A 21,154-nucleotide genomic window follows, 5' to 3' on the forward strand; every position below is an offset into this window, starting at 1 on the left:
CCCTGCATCACAAAACCATCCCATAATCATTTATCGATGTAAGTTAGAATATTTCCAAAGAGCAGGCTCTAAGCTTTTATCTGGTTTTTAACTCAATAAAAACTGACTTTCCTATAGTTTATCAAAATAAGGGGAAGAAAGTACACATTCTGGAAAAGTGAGCAGTCCTAATGAGAAAAGATTTTTTTTTTTAAAGTTTACGGTTTATCCAAATGCTTTATAACTTACCGTGTTGTTTGTTCTGGGTAATGAACGGGACAAAAAAAAAAAGATGTAAATCCTTGTAGCAACCACAACAAAGTAATTATCAGATTAATCTGACAATTTCCACACTCAGTGTTTAACAGTTATTGTTTTTTCAACTTGTAGTAAGCCTATACACTGTGACAATTGTGTCTTTTCTGACTAATTCTTGTCTGACAATCTCACATTCGATTTGTTTAAATCTTAGGTTTATTTCCTTCTGAAATGTTTACATTTTTCACCCTTTTGGCTTGGCGCCTTTGGACAGCCATCAAGGTTTGTATGTATTCTGAAGCGCAGTTGTAACTAATGTCATTATTATTTGTGTATTGTTGTTGTTATTGTTATTGGATTTATTTGATTACTACAATGAATGCTACCATATCAGTCAATGTTATCGCTAATCATACTACAACGCATAACAGAAGTAGCAATGGCCCTGTCACCTGATGGGAGTATCAAGGATACCTGCCCATCCATGGAAGTGACTTGCGGGACAGTCACATTTGACAATGGAGAAACGGTTGCCATGGTACCCAAACTAATGACGGAGGATGAAATGGCACGATTTGGAAATCATCCCATGCTGAAAGGGAAGACAAGGTTTACTTGTAGACCTCCAGGTATGTACACTATATCAACAAAACAATTGCAGGGAGTTATAACTCGCTGTGCTTTTTCTTCCGTGAGAGTGTGTTTTCTTTATACGAAGTTGCAACTTGCATGTTTGATAATAATCATTATGGCGCGTTTACACCGAGCATGATATGGGCAACCATGGCAACATTTCGGGATTTTGCTGTGGTGCAGAATCTACCAAAAATGATATTCTTATGTCAAAATCAAAATCATCAAAATCCACAGTAGAAGATTAATTTTGTAACAAAATTAATAGCGGGGAAGTGATGTTGTTACAGAACCATAGACATAATTCCTTTTAGGGTTTGGCGCACCTCATTAGGAAAAACCCGGCCCGTTGCCTGTACCGTGCTCGGCATTAGCGGGCCTTTATTTCTGTCATGTATTTTCAATTGTTGTTGTTGATGTGGACTATTGCTGTATCACCGCTTGGCCAAGCATATTCAATTCAATTCAATTCAATTCAATTCAATTCAATTCAATTCAATTTAATTCAATTCCATTTAATTCAATACATGCTCAAGCTGCACGGCTTATACACTGAGTAATCATCCTTACTGCTTAAAGTACCCGGGAGATTATCACTATAAGAATCATCCTCGTGTGCATTTACATCATTGCTTTCCCTGTCACCCTGTTATCATTTGATGCACATTTTTATAAGTCTTGATGTACAGGATGAGGTTACTTTTTTTAAGATGAAAGAGGAAACTTCAGTGAAAACTGAATTAGGACGACTCAAGGAATTTATGGAAACAACAAGGCTGTAACGGCATCGACGTAAAAAGTTGATTTCAAAAGAATTGCTTTGTTCAATAAGTTTAGACAGCAGTCATCCTTCTTAATTGTTCGTTTTGTTTTTGTTGTTGCTTTCATACAAACTTCGATATTTTCCTTCTAAGATTTATAGCGCTGCTTTATTAAGTCTGGAGAAGAAAGCTGGAAGAATTATGATGTCACGCCAATAATCTTGCCTCCTCTAAACCTCTTTTTATCGTGTTTATGAAATGTAATACCCTAGACATTTGTGGAATTGAAAAATCATAAAATTGGTGTATTCATTGTATTTATGATTTAAAAATTACTTTCCTCCAAGTCTTTCTTTCTGGTTTCAATCAAAAAGTGTTATTACAGTGTATTTGAGAAATCCTCAAATCATCATTTACCTCTTTTTTTGTAATAAAACAAATGTTGGTTTATATACTGTTCTGCATGTACAGAGGACCACTAATTTGAAATAACTTGCCACAGGCAATTAACATCAGTCCATCTTTAAAAGTTTTTAAACGAAGATTTAAATCATTGAAAAAGACACAAATATAATCTACGCATTCGAGTATTACTCTGTGTGTTTTTTTTCTAGTGTGTCTATTTTTTTTCTCTCAATGTGTGTTTTCAGTTACTTTGGATCTAATTTATGCTCACTAAATATGACTTTTATTATAAATGCTTTTGCCATAGTGGCGGCTGCTCATAAAACTTCGTTTTTCTCACTGTCTCTACATACTGTTACATTTGTATTGTCAATTTGAATCTATACATTATAATACCATCTCTGAATGTTTTTATCTGTTTGAATGAAATGAAGACGAATTACAATGAATTGAATTGAATTGAATTGAATTGAATTGAATTGAATTGATACTTAAGTGGGAAAAATGTCAACTAACACGTCATTTTCACTCTAACAAGAAAAGACGTGTGGTATTTGGCACTATACTTAAGAATCTAACACGCAAACAAAGGAGGGTGTTACCGACATTATAGACAATGGCAAATTCACCAATGATGAAGAAAATGGGTATCATTTCATAATGAAGCATCATTAGCATACATCAATTATCGCTCGAACAAAGCATATCAAATTGATCGCGTTCCCTGTACTGCGCGAGTGGTTTTCTAGGGCTGCAATGGAAACATCAAAATAGGATACAGTTATCCCAAAGCATGATATCCGTGATATCCGTTGAAATGGGTTCTGTGTCCTTTTTATCCATTCCATGGATGTTTATCTTCAGGTGATTTCCGTCAGAGCACCAATAATGAATAGCGCGATCGATCTGACCCTTGTCCGGCAGTTCTGCGTTTTCTCCTGTGTCTGTACTGTACTATGCCCTTTTTTCAACGCGTTTCCATCCGTTAGGCATCCTGTAGAGTCCGTCGCTGCAAGAGATGGAACGGGTGTAAGAACGTCTACAAATTTTGTATGTACAGCACATCAAACACATACCCACGGTCCTCTGACATTTCGATGTACACATCTCATGCGTCATCCAATTTCATTCCTCTTGCAATTTGTCCTGTGGGTATGCGATTTATATTCGTTCCTCATGCGTTCTTATACGTTCCTTTGTCCTGTACACAATCGCCCCAGGTGCGTTGTTTGTTTGTTTGTTTTGTTCGGCCCGTAGACCGTGCATGTACGCTCCTCTAAAACGGAAACTTCACGCTTTGTCCACCGGATTGACGATTTAAAAAACAGGCGAGCAATTAAATATCGCCTGTTTCTGGTACGACGGGGCTATACGGCAAAGTGTGACAGGCACAGGGGCTTGAGCAATTTTGCGGACAGCGTAACTAAAACACCGTTGGAGTGATCGTAATGAAACTTGGCATGTGGATGTATTAGTAGACGAAATTGTGTCTATCAACTTTTGGGTGCACATGCTTAAGGTCAAGGGTCAAAATGTCAAGGTCAAATACTCAAAATTTCTCTATTTCCCCCGTATTCATGCAATGCCATGAAACTTATTGTATACATGTACTACCAAATGAAGATTCTCCAGAGAGTGTCGGATCATGAGGTTAAAGGTCAGAGGTCAAGTGAAAAAGTTAAATTATCACTTTTAGGTCCATATCTCGCAAATGTTTCGATGTATCTTTATGGAACATACTATATATGCATGTACTGACTGGCAGTGATTATATAGGGGATTTGACAGTCATGGGTAAAAGGTCAGGGGTCATAGTTCTAGGTCATTTCCTCAGAATGTCACTATTTCCCCTCATATCTATGCAATGCTTGCAGCATTTCTGTTGAAAAATTATATGTATTACCTAACTGAGGCTGTCTGGGAAGCTTTTTGCAAAAGGTCGAAGGTCAAAGGGCAAGTGAAAGTGCTAAATTTAACTTCTTCCTCGATATCTCGAAACTGACTGAAAGTATCATCATGAAACGTATATAGTACAAATTTTTGCATGTTCTACCTGACACAGTGATTTTCCTGGGTATTCTAGGGCCGTAGGGTCAAAGGTCAAAGACCAGGTTAAAATACTATCATTTTACTATATGATACTGCAATTTCACTTTTTTTTTTCTCCTTACCTTGAACATGACTCCATGCATAAACTTATAATAGGGTCAAAAGTTAGGTAAAAATCACTAAAATCCCCAAATGCCTGCACTCATAGACAATATAGCCATTCATTCAATTAAATCTAGTTCAAGGAAAGTGAACATTCAACACACTTGTGACAAACCTGTCATTTGGATATTTTACCAATTATGTCAAACTGTCATCATACTTTGTCAAGACATTGCGAGAACCATGCATTATGGCGGAGGCATTCCAGCCGTCATAGCGGCATTTCTAGTTCAATGCGTTTATTATTTTCTTTCTTTATGCCTCCTCCACGAAGTGTCGACGGAAACATTGTATTTCCGGCTTGTCCGGCCGTCCGTAATCGATTATGTGTATAGCGTAACTTAGCCCCTATCACACTTTGCCGGATAAGCCCGCCGTAAAAGAAACAGGCAATATTTTGCTCATCCGTTCAAATCCACCATTCAAATCGTAAATCCGGTGGACAAACTGTACAATTTCCGTTTTGAAGGAGTGACATGCATGATCTAGGGGCCGAACAAACGAACAAACAACGCACTTGAGGCGATTGTGTACGGGATAGTGGAACGTGCGCAAACGTATCAGAAATGAATATGAACTCCTTGCCCAAAGAAAAAAAAAATCACGAGGAACAAATTTAGGCGCATAGGACGTAGAGCAAACGTCAGCAAACCGAGTGTATGCATTTGATATGCTGTACAATCATAGCATTCAATCCGTTCCATCTCTTGCAGCAACAGACACTACAGGCCTAGGCCTAAATGGATACGCGTGGAAAAAGTGACAAAGTGCAGTACAGATACAGGAGAAAACGTACAACTATCGGACAAGGGTCTGATCGCGCTTTCCGTTTTATGGCGAGAAAAGGTCTTTGTGCTTCCACAAAGTTGGCAGCTTTGACTGAAATAAACGGAAAAGATAATCTGCATCCAACGGCTAAAAAGGACATGAATTGGATTTTAACGGATAATAAAGTATACCAAAGATCGACATTCGTTTCTCACGCGTTTGCCTTTATCCGGTAAAGTGTGACAGGGGCAAAGGCATTAAAATGAAACTTGGCATACAGTAATATGTACATATGAATAAACGGAGTTGTGGCTGTCAGCTTATGGCTGCACATGCTCGAGGTCAAAGATCAAAGATCAGGATCAAATAATTCTTAATATTTCATTATTTCACCCATGACATGTCTTTGCAATGCCTCGAGTTTTTGTTTTTGTTTTTCGCTTTAAATAAAGACTAATGTCTGTCACATTGTGAAGAGGTCATTACCCTGACAAGTTTAAATCATTTGGAATGGAAAACATTTCATTTGCAAAATTATATGATTAATAGGAGGTATGCGTAATTTCTTAATCTCATGTAATACAAGAGAACAGGTTAGCAGTGATTACCATATTTTTCAAGCAAATTAATAAAAATAACAATAAGAGAGAAGAATTTAATGCGAGAATGCTAGAGAATGCGATAAAACGAGAAATGGTGAATCTGATGATGATGATGACTCTACAGGGTACATTTATTTAATCGGGATATTTTTGTATGTATGAATGTGTTTATCACTAGTGTGGAGCATAATCTAAATCTTTATTACCCACCCGGAAAACACCTGAAACTGACAATGCTAGGCACACGTTTGGAAGCCTATGAAACACACCAATTGTTATCGGGTAATTTCATGTATAAAGGCAAAGTTATTAAGTAGCACACACACACACACACACACACACACACACACACAAAAAAAAAAAATCTACTATAAGAATAACTTATATAATATTAACCAGCGGACATGAGTTAATGAAGTCATAATTCCACTATCCCGGGCGCGGCTGAATGCATACATTTCAAGTCATGTATATTTAGCGTGGCCGCAGTTGTCTGTTTAGTAATGCACTTGCTTCGAAGTACAGTTGTAAACAACATAATATATGACGCTCTACATTAATGGGTAAATGACACATTTGCTGTCATTTCAGAGCTTTACGAATCGACGAACTAGCTTTGCATCGGTACCACAGAGTCCCATATACGTTTAAGAGTCAATTTTAGTATCAAAGAAAGCATAATATTCCATTTTCATCACTCTTATGTAATAAACACCACTGGATGAACCTTTACGCTCAAAAAAGTCGTGAATCTTTAAGCGCGATTATCTCGTAACCACGTTTCGGCTAAAAAAACTAAATAACAAAACACACACACAAAAATCATTCGCCGATTCGTTATGTGCTGCGACGATATGTATGCATCTATGCACAGGCAAGAATAATTTCAATTCCCTTTGCAGTACCTCATTTTTCTTCTTTAATTCACAATTCCCCATCGAATACAACATTCACGTTGAGACATCAAGTTCGGTCTGTATGGAAAGAAAACATTGTTCTTGATGCCTTTAGAAAGGGAGAGTTTTATTGCTAAATTAGCTTAGCGCCATTTTTAAACATTTAAAAGTAAGCTCATCATCATATACAGTTAAACCTTTCCAGTCATACCTTATACGTGTAACATTACAAGGAAAATTGTGGAAATTACGATTAAAAATCATGTATTTTTTTTATCAGCTTTTATCACAAATAATTTTGTCAAATCATCAGATATGGAGTTAGCTCGTTTTGCGATAAAACTCTTAAAATAACCATTTAATAAAGAAATGCTCCTGTTAATACAGATTGTGCTTCTTCACCTTGTGACAATGGAGGTACCTGTACGGAGACATACACAGGATACAAGTGTGACTGCAGCGAAGAATTCTTCGGCCCAAACTGTTGTAAGAACAATTTTATATCCCCCACCTCTCTCTCTCTCTCTCTCTCTCTCTCTTTTATTGTGAGCCTGATATTTTTTTCTACTATTACCTTAAATGGTGTGAAAGACCAAAATCGTAATCGCTAGACACGTTTGAGTTGGAACATGTTTTTTTTTTGTATAAAAAAACAGTACACCAAAATTTGTTTTTAAGAAATTGTTCGAATCATAAACAACGCAACACGCCATATATATATATAAAAACCAGCCTCACACACACATACACAGAGAATTATAGAAAAATAAACTTTCATTTTACTATAAACAGGAATATTTGATAAATATCTAACAACATTTTTGTAACTTCAGTTAGTATTTTGTTTCATCAAATCAAGGTGTTCATTGCATTGACTGAAGGTCCAATAACTATCATTAAACTCTGTTTTACTGTTTCAATGTATTCTGATAAACGGAATTTATTTTTTTTTCCTTGAATTCTCCCGTACGTAGTTAGTTTGAAAATGGGATATTTGGCAAATATTTTCTTTCAGATTCTGAGAATTATAATTGTCTTGAAAGCTTGTCTCAAACGTTCAGTACGGACGTTGGACTTAACAGTTCCAAGACGTAGTAAGCGATTATCCAATCACAAGCTTCTGAATGTACTCAATTACAAATTATGATAAACTACATTGTACCAGTACACAATTAGGCAGTTTTCATTCATTATTCTGAAGAATTATATTAACAAATATGTACAGTATATGCAGCTACGTGTCAATACAATCTTTTGTCGGTTCAGGGGTCAGTTTTCCGAAAATTTAGTGAAGTATGTAAATACAGTGTGTTTTTAAAAAAATCCAAAATTCACGCAGTATTCTTCCAAAGCACAAGAGCTTCAAAAAGCATGGAAAGCATTCAAAGAAGGTGCATTTATTTTTTTTTTCATTTATGTAAAAATCACAATGTTTCAGATCACACTCATTGATATTAGAATTGCTCCTGAATAGAACAATCCAAAAATGCATTTTTCAAACTTCCGAATCTTGCACAAGACACTGAAACGAAGTTCCTGCTGTCGCCAGAGGGATCTTTTCAATATTAAAAATGGAATACATGTGTGATATTTTAGGCATCATTTGAATTTTTCTTTTCAATCTTTAAATCTGGTGCCTCACATATCTGACAAGTTAATGATCCCACCGGAGGGGAGCTTTTCAGTCAAATTTTTATACAACATTGGGATAATTAGGCATGGGGATATTCAAGAGGACACCAAAAACAGAAACCTGCAGTAGTGCAGGCGGTTGCACGTCACGAGACATGCAGCCCATTAGTTCGACACTAAGCTAACAAGGCCAATGAGACCGACACATTTTGCCCCGCGTTATATCTGTTGAATTCGTGGGCTGTTTTTACGTAGTGTCGAAATCATGGGCTTTATTTGCGTAGTGTCGAACTCATGGGCTACATGACTCGTGAGCTGTATGATTCAAGGACCTCTTTTCAATGTCGAACTCGTGGGCTGTATGACTCGTGGGTGTCGGTCAAGTGGGATGACCCCGTGCAGACTGGCCTGATTATTCCAGTACTTTCGTTGACAGATCCCATCCCTTTCAGCGTGACATTCAATGTTCCTTCATGACACTGGCGTAGCCAGGGGGGGGGGGGGGGGGCGATGGGGGCGGTCGCCCCCCCCCCCCTAAGATTTGGACCGGGGATTTGGGAGGCGGAAAAAAAAAATGCGTGTATACTGTATGCACATGAAGCGGGTCTCCTTTGCAACCCTTCATCAAATAAGATATTTTTTTTTAATATTTCACTCAAAGTGTGCACCAGATCGTTGAATTTCAATTCAAAATATGCAAAATCTCTCGTGCTTGGGAGGGGTGTCCCCCTCCCAAACCCTCCCCCTCTGTACCTCTTTCCCTAGCTAAGTACACTTTTTAGATTTACAAAATATTATGAATAATTCTGAGTGCACAAGACTTATCACTTATATTCCGAAAACTCAAGGTTCCCTCATGTATAAGGGTAATTTCCCCTTTTAATCGACCCTTTCCTCCCTCAGCCCCCCCCCCCCCATTCTTTTTTTTTTTTTTTTGGTGATTTCCCAAAGGTTGATTCCATCAAATATGCGTATACGATAGATATCTCAATTTCAACCTTACAAAGGCAAAAGCTCCATCGGAAGGGAAGGGTGGAGATAACACTCGCCAACGCCTTCTCCCTGCTTGCCCGCCCCCCCCCCCCCCGCCATGCATAGAAGTAGTGGCTATATATGACTGTGGCTATATACCGATCGCTTTATTTCAATTCTAAAAACGCAAAAGCTCCGCGTGCGGGAGGGGGAATCCCCCTTCCCCTAAGCTCTATACCTCACTAGACTTTATACATACACACAGATGGTGCACTTTCGGAATAAGAGCTAAATTCCGTGATTTTAACACTTCGATGAAAAAGTATTCCACCAAACTTTGCACCAGATCGCTGAATTTCAGGTCTGAAAACGCAAAATCACCTTCGTGTGGCAGGGTATATGCCCCTATCTACACCCTCGTGTGTATGCTTTTTCTGCTTGATTGCTGAACAGACAGCGTTCATGATATTCAGTGTAAGAATTAATACAAGAAGACTAGTGTATTTAAATTATACCATTTTATAGGCAAATTGTTCAATAATAATCTACACTAAAATATACTGCAACCATAAACAAGTGGGACTGTTTCAACTCGTTAAAACACGCAAAAACATGCATCAAATTGCACCATTTGCAACGTCAAAATGCAAAAAGTTCTCACCGTGGGAGGGGGACACCCCCCTCCCACACCCTCCCCTCCCCCCTCGCTCGCTCCACTTGCTCGGGTTCAGTCGCGTTCATGATATTCAGTGAAAAGAATTAATACAAGAAGTGCATTTAGATTACACCATTTTAAAGGCAAATTGTTCCATGATAATCTACACTAAAATGTACTGCTACCTTAAACAAGTGGGACTGTTTCACGTCGATAAAACGCGCAAAAACATGCATCAAAATGCACCATTTGCAATATCAAAATGCAAAAAGTTCTTACCGTGGGAGGGGGGACACCCCCCTCCCACACCCTCCCCGCCCCCCTCGCTCGCTCCGCTCGCCCAGGTTCAGTCGCGTTCATGATATTCAGTGAAAAGATGATACAAGAAGTGTGTTTAAATTACACCATTTTATAGGCAAATTCTTCCATAATAATCTACACTAAAATATACTGCTATGTACCTTAAACAAGTGGGACTGTTTCACGTCGATAAAACGCGTAAAAACATGCATCAAATTGCACCATTTGCAACATCAAAATGCAAAAAGTTCTTCCCGTGGGAGGGGGGACATCCCCTCTCCCACACCCTCCCCTATACCCCCTCGCTCGCTCCGCTCGCTCGGGTTCAGTCGCGTTCATGATATTCAGTGAAAAGAATTAATACAAGAAGTGCATTTAGATTACACCATTTTAAAGGCAAATTGTTCCATAATAATCTACACTAAAATATACTGCTACCATAAACAAGTGGGACTGTTTCACGTCGATAAAACGCGCAAAAAACATGCATCAAATTGCACCATTTACAACATCAAAATGCAAAAAGTTCTTACCGTGGGAGGGGGACACCCCCTCCCACACCCTCCCCTCCCCCTCGCTCGCTCCGCTCGCTAGGGTTCAGTTGCCTTCATGATATTCAATGAAAAGAATTAATACAAGAAGTGTGTTTAAATTACACCATTTTATAGGTAAATTGTTCAATAATAATCTACACTAAAATATACTGCTACCTTAAACAAGTGGGACTGTTTCACGTCGATAAAACGCGCAAAAAACATGCATCAAATTGCACCATTTACAACATCAAAATGCAAAAAGTTCTTACCGTGGGAGGGGGACACCCCCTCCCACACCCTCCCCTCCCCCTCGCTCGCTCCGCTCGCTAGGGTTCAGTTGCCTTCATGATATTCAACGAAAAGAATTAATACAAGAAGTGTGTTTAAATTACACCATTTTATAGGTAAATTGTTCAATAATAATCTACACTAAAATATACTGCTACCTTAAACAAGTGGGACTGTTTCACGTCGATAAAACGCGCAAAAACATACATCAAATTGCACCATTGCATCATCAAAATGCAAAAAGTTCTTACCGTGGGAGGGGGACACCCCCCTCCCACACCCTCCCCTCCCCCTCGCTCGCTCCGCTCGCGAGGGTTCAGTTGCCTTCATGATATTCAATGAAAAGAATTAATACAAGAAGTGTGTTTAAATTACACCATTTTACAGGCAAATTCTTCAATAATAGTCTACACTAAAATATACTGCTATATACCTTAAACAAGTGGGACTGTTTCACGTCGATAAAACGCGCAAAAACATGCATCAAATTGCACCATTTGCAACATCAAAATGCAAAAAGTTCTTCCCGTGGGAGGGGGGACACCCCCCTCCCACACCCTCCCCTACCCCCTCGCTCGCTCCGCTCGCTCGGGTTCCGTCGCGTTCATGATATTCAGTGAAAAGAATTAATACAAGAAGTGTATCTAAATTATACCATTTTATAGGCAAATTGTTCAATAATAATCTACATCAAAATAAACTGCTACCATAAACAAGTGGGAGTGTTTCACGTCGATAAAACGCGCAAAAACATGCATCAAATTGCACCATTTACAACATCAAAATGCAAAAAGTTCTTACCGTGGGAGGGGGGACACCCCCCTCCCACACCCTCCCCCCCCCCCCCTCGCTCGCTCCGCTCGCTCGGGCTCAGTCGCTTCGCTCCCTCGCAGACTAACCGCCCCCCCTAAGATGAAATCCTGGCTACGCCGTTGCTTCATGATAACACTCGAACTTGGAAAAATGTGCAGCTTGTCATTGATGTTTTAAAACTTAACGTGTTCAGTCATTCATGACATTTCGTCAACACAATATGGGTACCAACGGGAAGAAGAAGAGCTTTCCTTTCTTCAAAAGCAGCATTTAGCTGTCCGTACAGACGGTTATGAAATAGTAGCCCTCTTAATTTCGAATACCATTTCTTTTTCTTTTTTCATATGCGCTGTTAGTTCCAATTGTACAATTCATGATTATACACTTCTTTGGTTCTATGGTATTTGCGAAACTACATCCTGTCATGAAATTTGGTAGACACGTTTCGTTCCTATTTTAAAGCATGCAGCGTAATCCACACACCAGATAGCGGTACCAATGTCTTCTACAACTTTCATGGATTGAACCTGAGAACAGAAATGACGTCAGTGGACTTTGAAGTCAGCACAGACAAGGCTGCTCGCATCGCCTTAACAATGGGGCCTTCGCAGACGAGTAATCCCACGTACGTAATTGGTGAGTCTCCTACCTTGCCAAAAACAATACAGTTAAAAGTTGTAATAAAAAATACTCTTTAAAGTTTCGTCCGTTACATAGCTACCTAGTAAGTTTTACACACATACACACACACACACACACACACAATCAATATTCTATGACCTAAAAAGAATATTGAAAACACGATTTAACCCTTAATCTTCCATTTCATTATCATAAAAGCAAACAGTGACATTGTGATAAGGGGATGATAGTTACTTGGTACATTTCTCGTTGATCCGGGGACGGCAGGTAAGCACAATTTGTTCCTTTTTTTTTTGTAAATTTGTTATTGTTTAAATTTGCGTTTTTGTCTGTGATCTTTGCTTTGAGTGAATGACAACATTGTCCCCATCATAGTCTTCAGTTTTGGCAGTTCGAAAGGTTAACTGAAACACACCAAAGTTTGACAAATCAAGCAACAATCACAAAAGTACAGTCTGATTTTTTTAATGGACGATGCCCTTGCACATCATAATTATGCCTATATGTGACCGTGCACCACAAAACAAACAAAAAGTCGCACCCCTTGACTTTAAGTGAGGACTGAAAAAAGGTGAAATGGTTCAACCAAGTCAATCTTAAGTTTTTCATATTTTATGAAAGAGCTATCCTTCTTCTACATTATTCTTCAGTTTGGTATCTTAACATGAATGGGAAAGTGTGTTTTTAGCAGTTTTTCTACAACCTTTTTTTTTGGGGGGGGGGAAGAGTAGAATGATCAGGTATGACTTAAGGCCGCTTTTCATGTCTTGTAATCCTTTGCACACTCTTCACTTTCAAGTCTAATAACCTTTGAAATGATGACAGTACTGCTTTGAAAGTTAGCATTAATCATGGGCAAAATGTGCTTATAGATAACATTTAATTTCAGCTTAATCTGATAATCCCTTCATTGTTGTTGCTCCATTGGTGTAAATCCTGTGTTTTCTCCCTTACATGGCGCAGCTATAGCACGGCTTGGTAAAGATTAAACGTTTGAATAGACCGTGTACTTCAGAGCCTCCTTTCTCAGTTCACACTTTTCCAGAGTGTGTGCTTTCTTTCCAGTAGTTAGGTAGGCATGGGGTCCATTTGAATTGAGTTATACATCATTTTAAAGCTAAGAGTCTGCTCTTTCAGAATCTACCCATAACTAAAAATCCATGTCTGCCGAATTTTTGTTGGTTTTGTGGTGCAGGGTCACATATACAACGTTCCTGAACACGTCAATTTTACCCAAGAGAGGATTCCAAGGTTATGAGTAGGAAAACCTCCGTGGTAATTCCATGGTTATGTGGAGGTGAACTAGTTTCAAGTTTCAAATTTCAAGTTTATTTAACCAATTCATTAAACATTTGACATTTTACAAAAGGATACAGCATTAAGACTAATGAATGGTTTGGGACCCCAAAAGAAGCAGAGCTTGTAAAAAAGGAGTCCCGGATAAACATATAAAAGAAAACATACTAAAGTTTTAAACATATTAACAAGAAGTATAATAGTAACATATTTACAAAGAACAGATGCAACACAAGCACACACACACACACACACACACATTCAATCACACAAACATGTGTCACAAAAACGCTCATGCACATACATGTAGTTCACATGAAATTGCAGAAAGATATTTTATATTTTACTATACTTTTAAATTCAGCTTCCCTGATCAATTCTTGTTTTACAAATTTCAAGATAAATGCGACATGTACGTTTAAAGATGGATAGTGTTGAGGCTGACCTAATTCTCAATGGCAAATTATTCCATTCCCTAATACAAACATATACAAATGAATTCTGGGCAGTTTGAGTTCTGACAAAGGGTTGATGAATGAGATTACTTTTACGCGTATTATAAGAATGAACGGTAGAATTTAACACAAACGCATCCTTCATGAGAAATTTCGGATCACCTTGTGTCTTAAACATTAAAATCAAGCAACTCAAGATAACTAATTTTTCAAATGGCAAAATATGAAGTTGAATAAACAATGGCAAACTTGGACTTCTATAGTTTGAATTTGTAATATACCTTACAGCTTTTTTCTGAAGAACAATCAACTTATCTATATGAGTCTTATAAGTATTTCCCCAAGCTACATAACAGTACATTAAATGAGGCATAACTATGGCATTATACAGAGTAATTAAGGTTTCTTTTGGTAAATAGAGACGTAACTTGGATAAGATACCAACACTACGAGAAACTTTAGTACAAACGTAATTGACGTGGTCTTTCCACGATAAATATTCATCGACTGTAACGCCTAGGAATCGTACATTATGGCTTCGATCAATCTGGTTACCGCCTATTACCAGTGGAACAATGTCATTTTGGATTCTTTTCCCTCTTAATCTAAATACAACATATTGAGATTTACTAGTATTCAATAATAGTTTATTACAACAAAACCATTCAATATATATTACCAATTTCATCATTTACAGAGTTTATTAAGGGTAACAAATAGTTGTGGTGAGCAAGTAAGCAAGTGTCGTCTGCAAAAAGCGAATAAGTAAACAAGCTAGATGAATTGATAATGCCATTAATATAAATAAGGAACAATAAAGGGCCTAGGACTGAGCCCTGTGGAACACCACATGTTACTTGCCTCGACTGTGATTTAACGCCATTTACCGCTACATATGGCTGTCTATTTTGCAAGTAGTCTTTAAACCAAGCTAGAGCTACCCCACGAATACCATAATGCTCAAGCTTACACAGGAGTATCGAATGGTCAATAGTATCAAAAGCCTTCGACAAATCCAAAAATATACCAATACAATACCTGCCACTATCAATAGCATTAACGACAGTACTCACTAAATTCAAGACACCCATGCTCGTGGAACATTTTTTCCGAAAACCAAATTGCTGTGGAATCAAAACACTATATGATTGAAGATAATCATCCAATCTTTTATACACAATTTTTTCAAGGATCTTTGAGAAAATGGGTAACAAAGCAATTGGTCTATAATTTTCCACACATTTGCTATCATTCTTTTTAAATACAGGGATTACATTTGCTAATTTCAATTTTTGTGGAACAATTCCTTGTGAAAGAGACTTGTTGAAAATATCACACAAGGGATCAGCAATATACTGTATACAACTCTTTACAACCATTGGAGATACATCATCTGACCCATATGATTTTGATGGGTTTAGGGCAGTAGCAAATTTCATAATTTCATGAACAGATGTTGGAGTAAAATACAATGATGAGGAGTGACTTTGCACAGATAAATGTTCTAGAAATGAACTTTTGGCAGCAGGTATATCAGTGTTTATCTTTGAGGGCAAATCAATAAAATATTTATTAAAATATTCAGCTTTATGTAACTCTGACTGAAGTGTAATGCCATTATGGTACATTTCACTCGGAATTAATGGTTTCTTCCCTCTCCCTAATAATTCATTTATGTGATACCATGTCTTTTTAATATCCTATTGAGTTGACCGAAAAACATTATCATAATACCTCTTTTTGCTCTGTCGAACAGCAGAAGTCAACAAATTTTTATGTACCACATACTTTTTAAAGTTTGCATCACTTCGATATTTAATAAACCTAGAGTACAACTTATGCTTCTGATTAATAGATTTCAGGAGGCCTGGGTTAATGCATGGTTTTCTTCATTTTTTCTTTGACTTCATCTCAACTAAAGGAAAAATTGAATCATATAATATTTAAAAAGTATCAATAAACTGTTCATAAGAGTCATTAGCATCATACAAATTATACAAACAAGACCAATTAACGTCAGATAACTTTTGCTTAAAAACATTAATCTTCTCTTCATTAATAACACGCCGAAATATTTTACCTTTGCTGTTAACAGCTGTAACAGCATCACCTTTATTGATGCTAAAAATGGGCATATGGTCAGAGAAATCTGAGCACAGAATACCAGAATGAAAATGGTCTTTAACACAGTTTGTAAAGATATTATCAATTAAGGTTGCGGTTGAAGACGTAACACGAGTTGGTTTATTAATTAGGGAGAATAAACCATATGAAGTCACAAAGTCAACAAAATCTTTAATTTTATTATCTACATTAATATTCAATACATTTACATTAAAGTCGCCCATAATATATATTTTTTTATTTTCTGCACTCACAATTTCCATTGTATCATCAAATCTATCAATAAACGATCTTATATCAGTGCCAGGCGCTCTGTACACACATCCAATAACATATTTAGTGTTTGTAATATTCGCTTCTATAAACAAAGATTCATAATACAAATTTTTATCAGATAAGTCACTTCGTAGCCGAAAATCAATTCCCTCCTTTATATAAATATGCAACCCCACCACCTTTTTTATTCAACCGACATGACTGAATAAAAGAATATCCAGGGATGTTAAATTTAGCTACATCTATTGAAGGTTTAAACCAAGTTTCGGTTATACCAATCACAGTAAAATCATATTTTATACTGGATAAAAACACAACAAAATCTTCAAAATTTTTATAAAGGCTCCTAGAATTAACATGCAAAAGTGACAGTTTATTTTTTTCACTGTAACGAAAATCAGAGCAATTGATATAACTACAGTCATTACCTACAACATCAAAAACATCATCAAAATTATCATCCATTAGGGAAAAAAGATGAAAACACAGTAGATACCCAACAGTTATGTAAACAAGACTATGAGATAGCTGAATCACCAGATAAAGAAGCAAAATGTTGAGATAGTATCCAGGAAGATCTACCTTAAAGGGGCATTCCAGACGATTTACATAATCTGATATCATGTATAGTACATACATCGATAGCTCCAACTGTAGATTTTTGGAATTTATTGTGGTCCGCGAGCAGAGAAATAAGTATTCCAGACGATTTCAATAATTTGAAATCGTGTAGTACATAAATGGACAGCTCTTTGTTTATATTTGTAGAAGTCATGGTGGTCTTCGAGCAGAGAAACCAATACTCTAAAAAAAAAACCTTAAAGGTGCATTCCAGACTGTTTCCATAATCATTTAAAACCATAAACGAAACTGAATGCTCAAAGAATTAAGATGAAACGTGAGAGTGGAGCAGTGACCAAAATCGCTTGAATTCGATTGCCTTTTCATTATTAGAATGCAAATCTGATGAAATTGGGTGGGAAAACCTATATTAATGATAATAACAGTTATGATAATAATAATGATGATGATGATAATAATAATAATAATAATAATAATAATGTAATCCTGCATTACCCATTACCCAGGGTATAGCATATTCAATGTGAACACTTTTCTACTAGAGTGCCGTGCCATCAGTATTGTTATCATTATCATATTATTATCATTACATCATAATCTTATCATAATATCATATCATTATTGTTATTATCATTATCATTATCATTATCATTATTATTATGATTATGATTATTATTATTATCATTTCAATCATTATTAATCCAGCATTGCTAGGCGCCCATTTATACATCTGGGTCGAGAAGGACATTGTGGATAAAAACATCTTGTCCAACGACGTAAGCACTATACCAGATTCAAACTCGAGTCCTCCGATTGAGGGTCGGGAGTTTTGTCCACTGTACCGAAATACCCCTAATAATCCACTTACAGACTTTCACCGAAGCAACAGTTTGTAGATCTCCGCTCTCATATACCTACATGAAGGAAATATTTATATTCACGGACAGAACTGCAGCCGAAGCATTTCACAACCAAGAAGAATATCTTACCATGCGTACTAGATGATAAAAAAAATCCCACCGTTGATCCTTAAAAGTTCAAACACTGTATCAGACAGCACTTACATTGATATGAGCAATAGCTGAAGACACGTAGTGTACAATTTTGTTGGAGGTAATTTAAAAAGGAAAGCATAAATCAGTTTCATTAAATTCAAGATTTATGGCTTTTTACACTTGTGTTTCTTAACCCCGGACATTCTCTGACCCAGGACTATCGTTAGTCCCGTACCAATTTTTTCAGCTTTTTACACTCGCCAATTAGTCCCGTACTATCTCTTGTCCGGGGCTAAGGAGAAAACTGACCTTTTTACACTCGTATTTCTTAGCCCCGGACTTTCCAAACCACATGAATATTCATAATTACGCTGTGTACTGTACACGCACACGCACGCACCGGCAGCACTTGATTACCTCGTTTCTGATTGGTCAGTGAAGGTCGGACTTCGTCTCCGTCGCTTAGCCCAGGATTATTTTTTCGTTCTGTTTACACTCACTTGCTTGGCACCGCAATTGCGGTGCTAACCCCTGCTATTTTGCAGGGCCAGATAGTACCGTACTATCGGTGGGGCTAGCCCACTTTGGCAAAACGAGTGTAAACAGAAAGTGGGCTAAGGATAGTCCCGTACCAACGGTGGGGCTAAGGCCCCCCCCCCCCCCCCCTAGCCCCACCGTTGGTCCGGGGCTAAGCAAAAATTTACAAGTGTAAAAAGCCCTTTAGTTAGGGTTCAGATTTTGCTCTATTTTTAACCCTCTGTCGAAAACTTTAACCTTGCACAGGGATTAATTGGTGTGTATTGAAGTGTGTGGTTAACACCCAGGCAATGACCAGGGTTTGAATGCTTTTTTTGTGTGTGTTTATTCAGGAGGAATTCAATAACCACAGCTCATCTATATTCATCCTGAAATGTAACGTATGCAAGCACATTGAAACATGCTGCACTCCTACTGGGAAAAAAACAGTATCTGCAGTATATAATACATTGCAAGTAGTGCTTTGTTTCCATGCTCAGCTGAGCTAGTCAGCTGAGCCGGTGGTAATCGTGTCCATTGCAGGATAATTGTATGTGCACTCTCCCAAACACATTATTGTTGCCTTGTGTAAAGTTAAAGATCCATTTTTAAGTTTAAAATCTGGAACTTAACTTTGAAATTAACATGGATTTAATGAAACCGATACATGCCTTCAATTTCAAATCACCTCCAACTAAACTGCACACTATTCAGCTATTACTCATGATTGTATCATTAACAGTGTTATCCGATATATGGTTTTGTGGGAAATGTTTTCTGTAAGACCTAGTGGTAGCTAGACTTATGAAAACGTATAATGTGGACACGCAAATATTCAAGAGCCACCATAGGACTTGGGGTACAATTGCAATTATGGATATAAACGTAGAAATGATATACCCATTCTGTGAGTGTTATATATATATATATATATCATATATAATTATATACATAAATATACATGCTCCGGTATGGATTAAAGTAAAACAAGAAAAATGATAGCAAGAATCGAAATTCATAAAATACGATGGGAATTAAGTGATTCAATGACATTTTGAAGAGAAAATTGAATTACAAAACCAAATGATATAACAGTGCAAAAAGGGGGAAATGTGGTCCGTAGAAACGTGTTATAAATTACAATACACAGAACCACAAACTTGTTTATGATGACTGAAATCGAACGGTCAAAGCACAAAGTTGAATGGCTATACTGTGTGTCGTTCTATTGAATGGATTTCTGTCTGAGAAACTGTGATATATACATAATTATATACATTGTATTAATATATATGTACATAATACATTTACACATAAACGTATACATAATCTATATACACAATACATATACAGTTGTACATGTACATAAAAACATTAGACCCTATATAGGTGTATGATGTAAACCGTCAGATCAGAGCGTTTTTCGCCTTTTCTTAATGCAACTGTAATGAATATTGATGGGAAAATGTATATTCGAGATTTTGACATTCATTCCACTTGTGATTGGCAGTGTAGCACGAAATCTTACTGCTTTTCGGACAAAACCAACACTAAGAATAAACAGTTTTCATCTAACAATATACAACATGGCTTCACTGCGTTGCGGTGTCTTTCTTTTTTTACTGAGGTTGTAATGAGATAAGCTGAAATATATATAAGGCTGCTGGTAGTGGAATCGAAATTTTGACAACTAATTCAATTATGAAGAAATGAAAAAAAAATCAGTAAAGTTTGATAGTGAATAGTTCTGTTGTATACATCATGGAGAAACATCGATTTGATTTTAACCATTCGAATGATTTGTGAATCTTTCATATTGTTGACGTGGATAATCCTTGAAAATGATCTACGTGTGTTTTTTTAAAAGATAATTGCCCATAGATGTATTTCATACAATCATCTATTTTATTTGTTTCTCCAACAGTAATCGGTGGATATGATAACACAGATATCTCGGTAAGCCGACTTGGGGTTCTGAAGAAACAGAAGCAACTATCTGACAGCGGTAACGGTCTTTCAGGTCTTACAGTGTACGATCGCTACTGGCTGAAGTTTGCCTCGGGGAACTTCTCTCTAGGACGCTATGGCAACGAGGCGCCGTTCTTTAATTGGTTGGATCCAAACCCGTTAGAGTTCAGCTCGATCGGGCTGATGACATGGCTTGGGTCGACTGGTCGATGGAAGTTTCACTCATTCTGTTAGTGTTAATTTATGATCGTTTTGGAAGCAAAATGCCATGTGTGTAAGGCAAAAGAGGCAAAGATCACAACTACACCCTGGATGCACGATTTCTCATAATGAAAAATAAAATTTCATCTGTAAATGTTAACGATTATAGAGCCTTGAAACGCAAGGCCAAGTAATTTATGAACGTGACATCTGATATTGTGTCTTTGCGGGCAGCTTTTGCGTACGTTTATTGTGTACTCGGTATTACCGCAGCGTTTTCTTCTAAACACTACAGCTGCGTGCTTTTGTCGCCCGGCGTTGAATGAAATCGTGTTTATGGTTAACGCGAATTTCTGTTAATGAATGAATAAATGATAATTATAGTGTGAC

General features: G+C 37.3%; 1 protein-coding gene across 1 annotated transcript; it reads left to right on the top strand.

The window, feature by feature from the left end:
* Window positions 1-676: 676 nt before the first annotated feature.
* LOC139713482 (uncharacterized) lies at window positions 677-20,797 on the top strand. The gene is made up of 2 exons (XM_071625210.1): window positions 677-866; window positions 20,520-20,797. Exons 1-2 carry the CDS (start codon window positions 677-679, stop codon window positions 20,795-20,797), a joined length of 468 nt encoding a protein of 155 aa, XP_071481311.1.
* The last annotated feature ends 357 nt before the right edge of the window (window positions 20,798-21,154 follow it).

The sequence above is a fragment of the Diadema antillarum genome, unplaced genomic scaffold (genome assembly GCF_040938485.1).
Source record: "Diadema antillarum isolate AM-2024a unplaced genomic scaffold, OU_Dant_1.0 seq00001984_RagTag, whole genome shotgun sequence".
Lineage (NCBI taxonomy): Eukaryota > Metazoa > Echinodermata > Echinoidea > Diadematoida > Diadematidae > Diadema > Diadema antillarum.